The 18,018-nt window shown below is 41.9% G+C and overlaps 1 protein-coding gene across 2 annotated transcripts in view; it reads left to right on the forward strand.

The window, feature by feature from the left end:
• The window catches only part of znf385c (zinc finger protein 385C), a 159,737-nt gene that overhangs the window by 91,111 nt on the left and 50,608 nt on the right, over window positions 1-18,018 (forward strand). The window contains exon 1 of one of the 2 annotated variants that reach the window (XM_034088465.2): window positions 10,757-11,296. The exons of the other annotated variant lie outside the window; for it this stretch is intronic. Within the exon in view, the coding sequence (XP_033944356.1) occupies window positions 11,287-11,296 (10 nt within the window). The 5' untranslated portion in view covers window positions 10,757-11,286. Of the gene's footprint in view, window positions 1-10,756; window positions 11,297-18,018 lie in introns of those variants that run through there. 2 annotated transcript variants of the gene reach the window in all.

Raw genomic sequence — 18,018 nt, forward strand, 5'->3', positions numbered from 1 at the left:
AGACCAATACCGATAACCGATAATAATATAATATATATATATATATTAAATGTACCTGTAGTTTTTGCACACCTGGTGGTAAAAAAGACTAGTAAGTGAGCAAATGACATGAACATTACTACTATGAACAAAACAAAGCCAAGAACAGTTTTGACTCTTCAAAGTGACCATATTTATTTTCCCAAATAAATATAATTGAGTCAATCAGTCAATGACAATGTGTTTCCCTGAACAATAAGTGAACAATGAGTGGTCCATATTAAGAAATGGAAACAACTATTACCTGGCATTTATAGGACAACAAGCCTATCAAACATTTGCCAAAATAAATCAAACAAAAACAATTTGAAAACCTGTCAAATAGATTGTAAAATGTAAACATTTGCCATAGTAAGGTGCATCACTCAGTGATATAAAAATAAAGGCCTCTACTCCTCTAGAAGGGATGCTGCAAAAGTGCAAATCTTTGCATAAGGATTCAAATTAAATACTGACAAGTAAAATCAGTCTCTGTAAACAAACTGAAAAGGTGCATTCCTCACAGTAACAAAAAATAAGGTACTGAAACAAGTTAGACATTTATATGTAAACACAAACTGAAAAAGTGCATTCCACACAGTAACAAACAGTCATTTACAGAACAAAGGATTAATGACTTGCTTTATAACCCATATAAATGACAGTGAACCCGTTTTTCACAAAAGCATGAGGTTTCAATTGTCCTCTTTTTTTCTCAGAGAGAGATTCACATTTGACCCTTGATCCTGCATTGTTACTTTAGCTCCCTTTAGAGCAGGTAGCTATTCTTCTAAAGTTCTACTTTTTTTTTTTAAAGTCTGGTTTGATCAGAGGGAGATTTTTTTGACGAAGAGCAGCATCTCTGCCTTGTCGCATGCGAGTCGGTTTCTTTGCTGGGTCATCACGTGTCCAGCAGCAGAAAACAAACGCTCACTTTAAACGCTAGTGCAAGGAGCCGACAGATGTTTACGAGGCCAGGCACTCGTAATGGGACTGGTTGCTTCTCCAGTATTCCAGCGGGCAACGGTTCATGGGAAGCGTGGCCTCCAACAGATATGACTGGAGCTTTCAGTAAAAAACAAAACACAGAAGAACAAAATCTAATTATGATGTTCTGAATATCCGGTTCCAACATAAGTTATACATTGTGTTCATAAAATAATTCAAACAAAATATATACACTTACGTTCGCATCCACTCTGCTGTTTTCCTGGTGTTCAGTTGCAGCATCTGTATTTTCTTCGAGGATTGCCTCAAACATGCCCAAGAAGGAGTTGTTGTTCTCGTCTCCCCTGCTGCTCTTTGCCGGTGGCTCGTCTGGCTGGGGGCCGGGGGTGTCTGTGGCACGGCGGTCTCTCTCGACGACGCTGTGCAGCTGTTCCCGCAGCATTTCTATAGCTTGCCCTTTTGATGCAAGGGTGAAGTAGCGGTCCTTGTACCTCGGGTCCAATAGCGTTGAGAGATAATACAAGGGCTTTTCCTCGATGTCACCAAAACGCGTTTGGACTGCTTTTAACAGGGTCTCCTTTGAAGTTTTCACTCCGTGGTCTGTTGGAACAGTTTGTTTTAGCAGGCGCGTTAAGGCTTGGATGGAGGGGATTACGTCTGCCGTTGTGGCTGTAGCTTTGCTAATATTTCTAGTCAGCTGTTCACACGGATCGAGGATGGTCAACATGTTTTCAACCAGGGCCCATTGGTGGGAGTTGAGTGTTGCTGGTAACTTGTATTCTACTGCATAAGCTGCAATAGCTTGCTTCTGCGCCACCAGACTCTTAAGCATGTAAAATGTACTGTTCCAACGTGTGGCCACGTCCTGTTGGAGTCATGTACTGGTGGTGGTAGTAGTGGTTGTTGTTCCCTTTCGCAGGTTTGCTTGTAACTTTTCTAGGGCGGTGGACGCTACTTGGGAGTGCTTAAAATGTCCAACAATCTTCCGCCCGATTGCAACACAGTTAGACACAGCTCTTTGGCTAAGCACAGCCTCATTCAAGGCCAACTGTAAAGTGTGGGCCATGCAGCCCAGTCTATCAACTCCATATCGGACCGATATTAGGAATTATTATCGGTTATCGGTATCAGTATCGGTCTTGAGAAGCAGGAAGTTATCGGTATCGGTATCGGTTTCAAAAAACAAATATCGTGCATCCCTAATAAATATAGTTGAGTATCATCCGCATAACAATGAACATTTACAGAATGATTCCTTATGATATTGCCTAACGGAAGCATATATAATGTGAACAAAATAGGTCCAAGCACTGAGCCCTGTGGCACTCCATGGCTCACTTTGGTTTGCATGGAAGATTCATCGTTGACACACACAAACTGAGACCGTTCAGATAGATACGACCTAAACCAGCCTAAAGCAGTTCCCTTTATGCCAACTAAGTGCTCTAGTCTTTGCAATAGGACTTTATTGTCAATAGTGTCAAATGCAGCACTGAGATCGAGCAAGACAAGAATAGAGGGGGAGTTTACGCTGTTGACAGGAAGTTGTTGTTGGTATGGAAACACCAGATACAATTTCGGAGGGATATGATACATATTGACTTTCAATGTTATGCATTTCAGTTCTTCAATAACATTACTTAATTAACACTTCACTTTCCTGACACAGTTCCACGAACATACATTCACTGTCGATTGTTATTTTTTAATATTCTTTGCGGAATTTGGCAGTGTAAAATGTCCTCTTGGGTTGCCGTACAGCCAATGCGTGACGTCATTAGTAAGCGTAACGGAGCCCGTGCTGATCTGGTTGGCCGTGCAGATATGGTTGTCACTACCCGATCTGCAGCTCTGCCCGATCTGCAGTGCGCATGTGCGAGATGGACCGCCATATTGGACAACTCCGTACGGCAACCCAAGTAGGACACTTGACACAGTGGCTTTTGGCAAAGCTCAAAAAGAAAACTCGAGAGGGATGAGTTATTGTTATTACAACGTGACTTCACTATTATTTAACAACTATTTTTATTGGGTTCTTTTATTTGGGGTTAAGTACATTGTCAGAATAAATGAGAAATGAATTTAACTTCTGTTAGACAGCTATCATACTGAATAAATATTTACTGTGAATGTATGCAAAAATGTATGGCATATAGCTGTCTAACAGAAGTTAAATTCATTTCTCACTTATTCTGACAATGTACTTAACCCCAAATAAAAGACTGTCACTACCCGATCTGCAGCTCTGCCCAATTTAAATGATTGTGGAACATAGCCTGATAATAAAGACATATTCATAATATTTAATAAAGAAGTGTTAATTAATGGAAACACGTCCTTTAACAGCTTAGTTGGAATTGGGTCTAACATGCACATTGATGGTTTAGAAGAGAGAATCATTGAATTTAATTGTTCAGGGTTTATGGCTGAAAAGCATTCTAGTTTACTATCTAGTGTAATATTAGAACTTACGTTTCCAGGAGCTGTTGATAACACTATACTGGTCAAAGGCAAGAGGTCATTAATTTTGTTTCTAAGAGTAACAATTTTATCATTAAAAAAGCACATAAAATCCTTACTACTGAGTGCTATGGGAATAGAAGGCTCAATAGAGCTGTTGCTCTCTGTCAGCCTGGCTACAGTGCTGAAAAGAAATATTGCATTATTCTTATTCTCATCTATTAATGAAGAGTAGTAGGCTGCTCTCGCTTTACGCAGTGCTTTCTTATATTCATTGAGAGTAATATGCCAAATTAAACGAGATTCTTCAAGTTTAGTGGAACGCCATATCCTTTCAAGCTGTCTCGACTTTTGCTTTATTTTGCGGGTTTCGACATTATATGTTGTTTTATTTTCTTCTTTTTCAAAGGAGCAACAGAGTCTAATTTTATTCGCAGCGCATCTATAGCACTATCAACAACATGATCAATTTGGGGTGGTGTACATTTTGTATACGTTTCTTCCCTTACAGACATGCTATCGAGTTAAGTATTGGTGGAATCTCTTCCTTAAATTTGGCTATAGCACTAACAGATAGGTTTCTGCTGCAGGAGCTTTTGACTAATGCTTTGTAGTCTAGTAACAGTACTTCAAAAGTTACTAAGAAATGGTCGGATAAAGCAGCATTATGCGGTTCGACTAATAGTTGCTCAATTCCAATACCATAAGTCAGAACAAGGTCGAGAGTGTGATTATAGCAGTTTACACTCTGACAGAAACCAATATAATCTAATATAGAGTTAGATGCAACAGTAAGGCTATTTTTATCGTCGTCAATGTGAATATTGAAATCACCTACGATAATTACTTTATCTGTTTTGAAAACTTAAGAGGATCGGACATACATCTATTATCTTTCTTTTAACAAGGCCTTACCACAACATTAATAACTCTAGATGTGATTGATTATTAGAGGGAACTATATGAAAAGACAAAGAAGGGGGATGTACAAATTAGTTGGCGCGATGCTCTGCAGCTCTTTTAAAATAGTGGTGAATTAAATAATGGAGCACATCGAGCGTGGAAATAGATAGTTCGTGACGGACTTTTAAAGGTAAGAAGAAGTTTAAAGATTTATATTGCGGATATTATCAGTACATCTGATTCAAATTAACATGTGTATTAAAGGATGTCAGTGGATTATCCCTAAATTAGTAGATTTAGGGAACGTTTACAGATAACAGATTAAGCTAGGATACCGAAGCAAGTTAGCAACACACGTTGAACAGCCTTTTAATTGTAAATTCTGTTCTCTTAATGTCTATTTGGTCCAACGTTGTTGAATTAGAGAAGAAGGGCTTCTAAACGGGATTGTATGCGGGGGTGAAGGGAGTTAAATATTAGATAAATATAACTTTGGTGCGTGTAAGAGTGAGTGTTTTTAGCAGAGCCATATTGTGTCCTTGTGATTATGTTGATTATTACCTGTCTGTATAATGTTGCAGCTCAGCTGATTTTGGATTGATGGCAAAGGGAGAGGGACTTAAGTGAGAGTGAAAACACAAGGTAAGTTTAATACTACTGTTTTATATAAGTAAACACCTTATCTCCCCAAGGCAATTTCCCATCCAATAGGTGTGCTGTGTGTGTATAACCCTTTCTCTGTTACTCCCTCTTTCAGCACAAGAACCAGAGGGGGATTCAATGGAGCCTGAATACCTGCACTGAGACCCTCACCCTGCACGAGTCTCAACTCTGTGTTTTTCAAGCCTTTCCCTGATTTTTTGTATTAAACAAAACATTAAGCTTTCCCAATGGTGTGGTTTTCGTTTTGTGAAAAAGTGCAAATGCAGTGTTTGTATATAATTACATCACATATTTTTTTGCTGTTGGTCGTGAAATTGCTGCTGCTGACTTGAGCCTACGTCTCCTTGCAGTATCAACACTAATTCGGCTGACTTTTATATTTGATCCAATTGGTAGATAGGCTGTATTTACACCATAAAGGTGCACAGCTGATATAAAGGGACACCTAGTGGTTAAAGCATGGTTAAATTAGTGTTGATACTGCAAGGAGACGTATTGTGTGAAAGAAATGTAAGATGTTGTTTAATTGCTTATATATTTATGATCCACGTCACATCTTCAGTTTTGGCGGCAGTTCTCCTGTTTGTCCAGAAGTCTTCTCATCAGGGCTCTATAAATAGAGAACTACGGCAGATATGTAATATTAATGCAGCCGAACCATGTATTACAATGCCGTTATGTGATGACTTTCAAAGAGAAAAGCAAGCACACTCGGAATAAAGTATTATTGTATTTTTAAAAAACGTTTTCAGATTTCACATCACAAAAACCAAATCCCAGCATGCATTGCGGATAACCATCCAATCATCGAGCTGAGGATCTTGCCTAGGTCTGTTTCCGGTTTCGTTTTTCACCGATGTATTTTGTTATACACACACATTCCTTCACATTTATATTTTAATTTGCATTAAAGTATTTTGTGAGGCCTTCTAACATGTTTTTAAATATAACTACGGTTGTAGTTGAATAGTTTTTAAATTAACATGAACCGAAGCTGTTGCTTGGCAACTCAATCGCACAACGTCACGTCCGTTAATTCCACATACACGCACGGATTAACATCGATTTAATACATTAATGTAGCCTTTGTTTCTGCTAAAAGAGGTGTCGACCAGCTGGGGCAACAAGAAAATCGGCGTAATCGAGTGTGGCTATTAAAAAATAAATCATTACGTCGGGGTAGCATTTGGTTGGTATTTCCGGTTATTTCTCCACTGGTTAACATGGGTTAACAATACCGTGTAGCTGTCACGTTTGAAGGGACGAAATCGTGACAACTTCACGTCTCCCAGCATGGTAAATCGTCACATATTCACGTCTTGCCGTGATACCGGGTTGGATTTATCAGTAACTTTAGACATCGTAACACAATTTTAAACGAGATTGTATTGTAGATTATACATTTTACTGATACAAATTCCTTGTTCATTAAAGATAAAAATATAAAATATATATATTTTTTTAATATATTTTTTTTAAATATATTTTTTTTTATTTAATTATTTTTTTTGTATGTGGGAACAGGTGGGGCGGCGCCCCTAGCGCCCCTATGGGCCAGCCGCCACTGCAGATAATACAGATAATACATATGAAAAGTATAATTTGCTCAGAGTCCAGAGACAGTTGTGGTTGGGTCCGGATCCGGAACCGAGTCCGGACTTTGAGGATGCCTGCTTTAGGGTCAACTCTCTATTTATCCACCACTATCAAATATGTTCCTTTTGTAGCATGACAAATGCTTTTCTACATATTGGGTTTAGATAATGTAAACAACAAAGTAATGGGAAGATATTACAGGTGAATAGGAAGAACATGTGAGCAATCTTTCAGTGACACACGAATAATATTCTTATGTGCAGGTTGACCAACTAGCTTATCACCTAGACTACACACACAGTGAGAGTTGCCTTCGGGTGCTGTCATACAGCAGGGCATCGTACACTGTCACCCATCAGCATCTGTCTTTCGTGTCCACCCATCTTAAATTACTTTGGCTGCTCACTGTCAACGCGCTCAGTCCTCCTCCAGCCTCCTGTCAGTCTTCCTGTCACACAGTTAGTTAGTCTCTCTGTCAGTCAGGTGAGAGAGATATAGAGAGATTTTGGTCTAGTGAGACATAGTGAAGTGGAAAAAATATGCCAATGAATAAGCAAATAGCTTGAGGGACTGAGAGAGAGGGAGACAATGCGATGTCAATTTAGGGAGAGAGAGCTTACTGTCAGATTTAGAAAAAATAAGAATGTGAGAAAGAGAAGTTAAAATGACCAGAGTTTACTCTAGACAGAAAATGTGATTTGCGCTAGAGAGAGAGGAAGAGTGAAAGCTTTTTGTTTGGAGAGTGAGAAAGAAAAACTGTTAGTTTTAGAGACAGAGGGAGACGGAGTGATAGATGGCTGTTTGCCTCGTGTGCGGCTGCCAGTCATTACCTAGCCGGCCTCAGCGGCAGGTTGGCAGCGCCGGCTCTAATTGAGGAGGCCGCTGGCTCGGAACAGCAGACAAAGAGGCAGGGCTAGCTTTCCTCTTTGATGGTCCATAAATTAGCCTGTCACTCATTACATCCTGGCATGTGGTCGGGATCAGAAAACACAATTTCCAAACTCATTTGCATTTGTCATACATTCATATACTATAAAGCAAACACTCATAAAGCCTGGTTATGCTGATTATTTGTTGTGTTTAAAGTGAACACCACACACGTACGCTGTGAACTTTCCGATGATCCCTTTACAATGAGAATACAGCAGAATAATGAATATATTCTTCAGCATTGCATCAATATCTATTAAATCAGAATGGCAGCAGAAAGTGTCTTGTTTAGAAAACAACACAACTCCTAAAGCCACATTCCCACATTCTTATGTGCACCAGCTCATCAAAAACAGCTGTGTCACTCTCATCATGTTATTGCTTTCCCTCTGGGCATTGGAAAACAAAACGTTGGACATTACGAGGCTGTCACACCATGACAGCTATTGATCAGGCTGCTCCTGAGAGACAGCTAGATAAACTTCACATCAGCACCAGGGAGAGGGTTGCTGGGTATTTGTTTCCGTCTGTTAATGACCAATGAATGCCGGGATATGTGGGGAAAAAAGAGAAAGGTGAGTGGGTGGATGTTGTAGGGATGCACAGATGCCACCGCTAAAAAGATGTCACATGGTATTAGACTTGCACGGCGCTGTCATCTTCACAGGTGACAACAGCTATCTCCATATTTCACGCTTCCACTTACTTCCTCCTCTCATGTCTCTTGCCCTCGCTGTCATGCCTTCAGGTAGCACACAATGTCCCCCCCCACCACTTTTTCCCAACCATTTATACCCACACCAACCCCACTGCTTATCCACCCCGAACCAACCCGGCCAGCTGCGGTGACAGCGCCGGCATGCAACAGCAAACACACTCTGCATGATAATCACAAGTCGCTCACCTCTTCTGTAGTTTCCACCCACCTTCCCATCCTCAAAATCACACACACCATGTAAACAGACCTCGATGCACCGCCAACATTTCTGATAAATCTTTCACTTCTAGTATAGAAATCCAGCATTGAAACCTTTTAGTATTTGCAGAAATAAAAGTGGCTTTAGCTGAGCAGAAAAGTGCAGAGCTGAAAAAAGACAACACAATTTGGTGTGACAGATTGACCTTCTCTTCTCTCCAGGGTCCGTCAATCATCTCCATAGATATTCGGCTCGCGGCAACTCAGTAAATACCATAAGCACGTCCACCGGTGTTAACTGCACATTCAACTCATGAAGAGACACAATCATGCTTGAGATCATTTCTGCTGACCTGAAATGCATGAGTATCACTTGCAATGTAGCAACTGGAAAAAGAGCGAATATGTTAAAGTCATTTTAACCATGACATAGTTTTAAAGGGTGTCAAATTATGGCCGTCTCTCAGCGGCCTGAACTGTGTGACCAATAGAGTGACTAAACTCTGGATAAGCACTGTAGGTGACTTTATGTTTTTCAGGTCGAGAAATCTATTAATTTACTATTAGGTCTTAAAAGATATCTGCAGTGAGGTGAGCTAGCTCTGTGATTGACATGTTTTCCAATAACTTGCCTTAGTTCATGGTTTGGAAAGCCTGGAAAAAGCCCCCCCCTCGGAGCACCAGGCTTTGCAAAACCCTTGGCTTGGTTATTTTTCAAAGAATACCATTTTATAACTTAGTACTACATTAATGCCTGGATAATGTTCCTCTGCATCACGTTTAGATTACGCTACACAGATTGTTGTAACCAGAGGCATTATGCTTCGACACCTGTTGCAAATAAGTAGTATAACAATGTCTTTTCTAGTAGAGAGGTTTGTAAAATTAACAATGTTGCAGAGGTAGAATTTACCACTGAGAGATGTGACCATATTTTCTTACTCCAGTGGAGTTTTAACATATCGTACAAAACGGTTCAAAGAAATCATTGCTGAGGCTGACTGATGTAAAAGCTTGGAGCCCTTCCCATGTTTCTAATTAGCCCCAGCTCTGGCATGCCAGCCAGCAGACCGATGGTTGGCATGAGGCAGCAGGACAGCCCAGCTGCCCCGTGTCCTCTTCTCTGCCTCGGGGGGTACTTTCTGGGTCCACTGCTGCCTCGCTGAATGACGAGAAACAGAGACCTGGATCAGAGGGGAAAGGGAGCTCTCACCCTGCATAACACTCTGTCAGAGGCAATATTTCATGCTTAAAGGGAACTCTCCATCAGCAATCTGATCTCCTCACTGCTGCCACGCTCCACATTCACACTTGCAGTGTAACCCTGTAAAACAGCGCATTCATTACAACATAACAAACTGACTGCAGCATCATGAGTGGGTTATTGATATGCAAGTTTGAAAATACAAAATATAAATACACAGTAAGGACAGCGGAAGAGCTCTTGTTATTTATGGGTGCACAGAGGGAAGAAAGATCAAGGCACAGGCCTTTTCCCACGATGACGGCACGAACACTGCAGCTCCAGCGTGCATTTGTGCCAAACTGGCGAGTGCAGGAGAAAGGGAAAAGAGCAACAAGAGATAAAGGCAGAGGAAGACGGAGAGAGAGGCAAGTAACATTATATGGATAGACTGTTTGAGGAGAAGGAGTTAGAGAAGGAAGGGGGAGAAAAGGGTAAAAAAGGGGAAGTGAACTAAGAGTGGGCGAGCAGCAGAGAGGGAGCAATTTAATGCTGTAATTAAGTTCCTGATAGCACCCTGGGAGATGTGCTTTGGCTTGGCTCCAGGACAGCTTAGCGTTGCACCAAGGCTCTTCAACCCACTATCTATGCTTACACACACACACACACACACGCCATTTGAACAAACTCAAATGTAATACGAGCCGGCTCTCTTTGCTCTCGAGCCAATTCCGAATCCCCGAATATGTGTCAGCTTCACCAAATTATGCATTGACAAGAAGAGACACAAAGGAGAGCAGACTGGCAAGAGGGGTGGCTGTGAGAAACCATCACTTGCAGTCACTCTCCTGTCGCTCTTACTCACACTGCCGTGCACACGAGGCAGCTGCCTTGACAAGTGCTAGCAAATCATCCCGATGAGAGCACAAATGGAAACCTGTGTCAGAAAATACTCCTTTTCTTTTCCTTAATGTTAACAGTGCTCCTATCATGCTTCTGCCACCTGAAGCCTGTCAGAGCCTTTCCACCACACCTGGTGTTTCTTCTTATTCACTCTCTGCCATGGCAGGGCATATGTATGTCTCAAACATTTGATGCTGACCTGTAAGACAGTACGTTTGACAAGAGGGCTTGCCAAGTAGTTATGACTGTGGATAATGGCTGCTTATTTCCCCATCTGTGCATTCTTGTCAAGTGGAAAGGTGCTCAGTGAGAGAACGAGAGAGAACGAGGTAGGACGACAGAGAGAAAAAGGATGACAGGGATAGAGGAGTCAGAGAGAGAAGGGGAGAGAGAGAGAAGTCACAGGCAGTACATCCAGCCTCTCTCCTACAGCCCCATTCCTCGCCTCCTTCAGGCCAAGCGGAGCAGCAGCACGAGCGATAGGATTTAACTGAGGATACCGCGCATCAGTAGGATCTGAGATTTATCGGGGATTTGTCACCAAAAGACTGAGAAAAAGAGGATACATAAGTTGTCATTACAGAGACAATAGAGGGGAACAAATCAATTGGAATCTGTCGGGGCTGATTCTGCTCTTAAGAACTACAGGACGCCTCTGGTTCTTACCTGTCCTACCTCTCCGGGGAGAAAAGTGCGTAAAATATTTACCGTTTTTTACGCACGGTGACTCGAGCTGGAGAGACTCGTATACGGTCCCGGACGCACGATGTTGATCGGTGAGTGTTGAACACCTTCAGTACTTCACTATTTACCGGTGATGATGTGGCTGCGCTGACTGTACTAACTTGAACGACACATGTATAAAGGATAGCAGAAATAGCACGGCGTAGGTCCATGTGGATGTCAGAGAAATAATGCAGCGGCACTTTGAGAAACGAAATTATATTTAATTATCTTATTCTGTCACTCAAAACATGTAAAGTATCTGACAGTCAAAACACATTATTGAGAGGAACAGAAGTGGCTGTCAGGAATATTAGAAATGCGGAGGATTCTTTCTGAGGAAGTGTAATCGGACGCGCACGGGCAGTGTTAAAAGAGAGTCGTTTTATGATTGAATTGTGTGTGGAATTTATTAATAGCCTTGGTCTCGACTCTATAATTGTGCCGGCATTATTTCTACTGTATAGATCAAGTTATATAAAGCTCCAAATAGATCCCCAAATCCAAATGTGTGTCTTCTTACCGGTGCGGAGTTACGGACACCTCAGCCTCTTCCTCATTCCTCCATAGCGCGAACTTTTGTCTCATATTGGGACAACAAAGCACATTCTTGGGCACATTAATATTGATAATGTTAAATGTCTGATCTGGAAGCATCGAATGCATCCTGTTAAGATAGGCCTATGAAACCTGACCTTTCGTTAAGAATTGATTGTGTTGAAATGATTTGCTATTTGTGAACCAGAATTCGTTGTGTTAGGGTGACTGTGCAGAGGATATACATTTTTTAGAATATACTTCATTTCTGCTTGATAATACAAAGAGTCAGACATGCTTCTGAGTAATAAATCACTTATTGTACCAGAGAGTCTTCAGAAAATAACTTGATCTTTAGTTTTGATTTAAAATTATGTATTAAATTAGTGAGTTTATTTTTTAAAGGGAGGGAATGCATGCTCTACATTATATTTGATACTTTTGCTTAAATTTTATATAAATATAGCTGCCAATAGGGTGGAAAACCCCATTAAATCTAGAATAGAGAACTTCACCTCATTTCCATAATGAACTCCAGCTCATCACTCATAATATCAGATAATAAAGGTGTACATTTTTCTGTGTGGGCTGAGCGGAGGGATGGACCTGCGCCATTGTGCTTTATATGAAACACTGATTTATAGTCATGGCTAAATCTTGTCTACCTTTCATGCATATCAATGTTTTTTCTGAGTGGACTATACGCTTTGAGTCCTTACTTATATTTCAGAGATGAAGCAATCGAAAACGTAAGAGAATACGAAAAGGATGAGATTACAAAGATCTAAAGGGAATATGCCGTCAGTCTTCTTTACTGAATTGGATTTAATGGTTATATACTCACACACTCACACAAAGGTACACCAGACCTTCCGATGTGATTGATCTAGCTTTAAGTGAGATTATGGAGTGCTTTGACATCTCTTTGCTCTTAAAATGGCTTCGGTGCATGCCAGGCCAATGACTCATGCAAATGGTGCCACATTAGCATTTCTCCAGATATTTACTTCCAACAACGCCACTTCCAAATCCGATGGATGCAGCCTTCAACATTCAGGTTCATCATGTTTGTGCTCTTTCTGCCTTTTCGTCAGCTCATAGAAGTGCAGCTCTCCTGTCAATTGGAGCTCTAACTGCTCTGGCCTTTGCCTTCTGATGATTCCAGCTTGGCCATTATGTCCTCTTAAAAGCCGCTTGGTGGGTCACAGGGGAGCTCTGCGGCTGCATCGGCTTCTTCACAGTACTAGATAATAACTGTCGTTATTTGACGACGGCCATTATTATTCAGTGTGTTGTTGTGAAAAGGGGCAGGGCTCTGTTCCTATTCAGTATTGACTTGAGGATGAAAAAGGGCTGGTGGTGGGGGCTCAACCTTGTCTGACTTCACCCATCCGCTCATGACCCCCTGCCGGGCCCCCAGGCAGGAGACAGGCTGTGGGGCTGTGGGAGGGCTGATTATAGGCCTGTCCCTCTGGGAGTGGGTGACATTCTTCCTCTTCCACTCTTTTTTTATCTGCAGGATCTGAGGTGGGGGCGTTGGCAATGCATGGGAAGCGGGGCTAATCGGCGCTAAACAGGGCCCCAAGCTTGATCAGGGCTAATTACATGAGGTTAGGGTTACAGGCTGTGACTATAGTGGGGTCTGGCCACACCCTTCAATCAGGGCTGTGAAAGATTGATGGACAATAAGAAGATAAAAGCAGTGTGTTTTTTGTAGTAGACGAGCATAATTATAGCATATGTAACCCAGCAGTCAGTGATCGACCTTGGAATGTCCACTTGCCATTGGTTTCAGCTTTTATGTGCTGAGGCTTCAGGGGTTCCCAAGCAGTGGTTTGAAGTGGTTGTGCAGGGGGAGGGGGAGTGAATGGGGGGGTTAATTAAAAGGTTGGATTGAGGGTCCACTTCCCACCAACTCCACATCTGCACCGTCAGCCTCTCAGACACACATGGGCTTCCTCAAGTGTTTGCTTTAGTGTTCGGTCTAAGCAGCAGTGGGCTTCCATCTGAGCTAACTGTGTGTGTGTTTGTGTGTCTGTGCACTTGCATGCAAAAGCAAAGTGTGTGAGGCAATGAGACATGATGATGGATGGATCTCCTGAGCCTCCCGTCTCTTTGTCCATCCCTCATGGGCCAGAGGGATGGAGGTGGCAGCTCTCCAGCTCCCGCTCAGCCCACTTCTACCCTCTCTCTCACACAGCAGCAGAGACAAATAACCCACTGCTCTATTAGCTCAACAAACACCTCCCCTAAAATGACAAATATGTAGTCAAACTGACTTTTTTATTTTGCATTACCTCTGCGCCTATTAGTCCGCGTCATCTGAGTAAAGACTCCTGTGAGAACGAGAAGAATGCTACTACTACCACTAAGTGTATAATATATTATTTCATATTTATTGGTTCTCATCTGACTGCATTTTATACCTCGTCCCACTGGTGTAAAGTTCTATAGCCCTTTTATGAAGTCGTCGATGAATGTGTGTGGCGTTTTGCCAGTCAGTTATTTATTCCAGGAAACAGGAAATGTGGGGTGTGTTATTATCCCTCCTAAACTATTTGTTTTCTTCTTCTTTGTTTTAGTCTTGCTAGACACTTTTCTTGATCTTGTTTTTATCTTTCCCTGTAGCGCTCAGTCCAGGAGGTGATGAGAGTTTTTAGTTTCTATTCATGGATGCTCTCACAGTGTTGTGTGTCATCAATGTCTGATGTTTAGTGCTTTTCAGGAGTCGTCTCGCTCTGCTATTGGAGCATGAGTCACAACTTCTACTCATAATGCTCTCTTCCTTTGGGGCTAAGTGGAACAATAAGAATACCTGACTAAATTCTGATGGATTTCTTTCTGCATCATTGCATTATTATGTTGTATGCACACTAAATGTTACATTCTAAAGTCTGTTTACATGTCTCGGGGAGTACTGGTGCTCATGACAGAGAAGTAATATGAAGACTGTTGTGGCTCCTGAGGGAGGTGCACAAAGGAAATCTGTGTAGCCTTGTTCATACTCGTGTTTTTGTGGGAATTTAGGCGGCAAGTTTTGACGAGCCTGGAATAAAAAGATATATATCTCTGGTTCTGCTGCATCACATTTGCTTGGGTCGAGCAATATAACAAGAGTGCAAAGGCCTTGAGCTGATACTAAAACATGGACTCACACCAACACAGACATTTTATGTTTATGTTGTATATTCTGTCTGGGATTTGTCTCTGAATAAGTTGATGGACATTATCTTCACCAAACTCCACTGTCTCTGACAGAACCTCTGCTAGATATATGCAGGAGTATAACATCATAAATTAAAGGGAAATGCACATTTGTTTGAGTGTTCAGGGTGGATTTTGTGTGTGAATTGCATGGAAGAGTTAGAGAGTGGGTGGACCGTTGAAGTGACAATAATTAGACCTGTCCTCATGGGTCTGTAGGCGCCTTTCAGGCAGGTCAGGGGTCAGCACAGAGCAGAGGTCACAAGTCAATGAAGTTACTGAAACATGACCAATTCTGTGCTGGTTTTCCCTGACCCCAATAGTTATTCATGAGATATGTTTCTTTATGTTCATAGAGACACTTGTATACTCCTTGTATTGCTATAGTATGTGATTTGTATTGCAACATAAACTACATTTGCTTTTCACATGCAGCGTTTGTATGCACAGTTCATATATGCACCTTCCTGGCCTCAGGGGAAGCCATCTTGTGGGGAAAATGCCCCCGTGTGAGTGACAGTCCAAGACAAGTCATTTTATTGAAGTGACAGCTAGGGTTTGATTGGCCCGCCTGCTGAAGTGATGGCTTCTGGATGCTGAGAGCTGCCGGCATATGGGAGGCCCAGCGGGGGCTTTGACAACATGAGAAATGGTCCCGCGCTGCTCTCGGCACCGAAACCTCGACACTTAGCCTCTCATCCCTGGGTGCAGGGGCTAAAGATGGGAGACCTTGAAGGGGAAGCAGCGGCACATCATCTCCCACTGCAGCATGTTTGTGTGTGTGTGTTGTTCTGCACTTGAAAATGAATCGGTCTTTACCAGTTCGGGCAGCTTTTAACTGAAGTGGGCCACATCCTCTGACCTTGACTTGAATGAGCGAGAGAAGAGTTAAAGGCTGTTAAGAGACTTAAGGATGAGAAGAAGCATATGCAGAAAAAGAAAGCAGACAAACGAATAGAGCTCGAGTAGAAACTGAAACCGGTGCAAGTAGAGAGGATTGAAACATAAAGGGAATACAACTTGAACATGATATCTCCCTGTCATGCTCTCCCGTATTCTCAGTCCTCATCTCAAGTGTATTTGTATGTCATCAAACCAGACTGTCTTTATAACCGCCCGAGCTCTCCAAGCAGGTGGAGGATCATCAGTAGCTTAGAGAGTAACAAAGGCCATCGATTTTACAGTCAGCTCCAGCAATCAGAACATGGTGCCCTGTCCACCGATCTGCAATACTCCGGGGTCTAATGCTCACAGTAGAGTGCAGCTAGTGTGTAAATGGTGGTAAGTGTAAACAGAAGACTCTGTGATCCAGCTCTAATGGCTGGATCTGCTCCAGCTCTTTGTTCCCCGTCAGGATGCTGACCTCCTCCTGTACTGCGGCATCTTTTTAACAGCTCACCGCTCGCCGGATTAATTACAGTAGCTGGGAATTAATGTACGAACGTTGCACTGGATGCACACAAATATAAGTTGTATGGAAAATCACAAAATGCCACCAGAGAATAACAAAAACAAACATTAGACGCTCTCTCTGTCTTATATCTCTTGAATTGATTAACAGCCATTTCAATAAACAGAATACATCTAAAAACAACTAAATCTAGTTTATCATGTTTCTGTTAAATGTTTGATGATGAGTTGTACTGTAAACAGCATTAAAAAAAGTAATTTTATTATATTTGATTAGATTAAACATATTACAAAAATCCCAGGAAACGTAAGGGTTGTACGAAATGTATAATTATTCGAAAACAATGAATCCCAATTCATAAATTATAGCTTCTTTTTTTGTGTGAACACACTTAAAAAATTAGACCTCAGCACTGAATCGCTGTGCCTTAACACCAAAGGAATAAACATAAATCAATTCACAAAATGCAATCACCAAAATACATGGTTTGCAGTTTCTTTGCACACACGATTCAATCTCCAATGTAAATAGTAAGCATTTTCTACACACACACACACACACACACACACACACACACAGACACACACACACACACACACCCACACACACACATACATACCATGTATACATCACTGCAGGGGACATTACATTGACTTACATGCATTTCCTGGAGACCTATCCTAACCATAACCAACACATGCCTAACCCTAACCCTTACCCTTAACTTTACCCTAATCCTAATCCTAAACCTAACCAAGTCTTCACCCTAAAATTAATGATTCCCCGCATGGGGACCTCCAATTTGTCCCCATAAGGGAAGCCAGTCCCCACACACACGTGACACTTAGTACATTTATGATACACATAAATCAAATTAAAAGCCACAAATACAGAAATGTTAGCAAGCATTTTTGTTCACACAGACGCACATTTAAATGCAATCAGTGGTTTGTTGTGTAATGGGAGTGCAACGAGTCCTCACAAACAGAATATGAATATACATAAATGAGTCTTTAAAAGGCAGATGCAAATATAGGTGTGGGTGTTTTTGCATGCGCGTGAAAAACATAATTATATATGAAACACATTGAATATGTACAAGCTGTTGTACATAAATACATCCCAAGTCACCTGCTGTTCAGTGCAAACGTCTCGCTTTTTCTCCGTGTTGATATTGTGCAATACAAATGTTTCTGTGTGTTGGCTTACATTTCCTACAGAAATTGGCATTCTCTTCTGCACTGAGCCGCGGTGGAGAGCCTGACTGGGAATGATCAGCTCTAATGATTTTATGAGAGTCTACATGATTAATGTTGGCACAGCAGTGTGTTTGCGAAAAAAATCTCTTTCTCTCATTCTCTCTCTCTCCCCCTCCCACGCCACCCTTCCTCCCCCATCTCAGAGGGAATATCCAGTCTCACTGCGTGCTGATTTCTGTGGCGCTAGCTGCCGTTTGCCACATTAGTGTGTGACAATGGGTCTCTTTGAAGTGGGTTATTGTAGCGCGGCCCACAACCCGGCGCAGCGGAGAAGATGTGCCAGCTCGCTGTGCAGACAGGGCCAGATACGAGCACAGGGATAGACAGAAGGCACGGACGCACACGTGCACGCCAGCAGAGACTA

The sequence above is a fragment of the Pseudochaenichthys georgianus genome, chromosome 8, assembly GCF_902827115.2.
Source record: "Pseudochaenichthys georgianus chromosome 8, fPseGeo1.2, whole genome shotgun sequence".
NCBI classification, from domain to species: Eukaryota; Metazoa; Chordata; class Actinopteri; order Perciformes; family Channichthyidae; genus Pseudochaenichthys; species Pseudochaenichthys georgianus.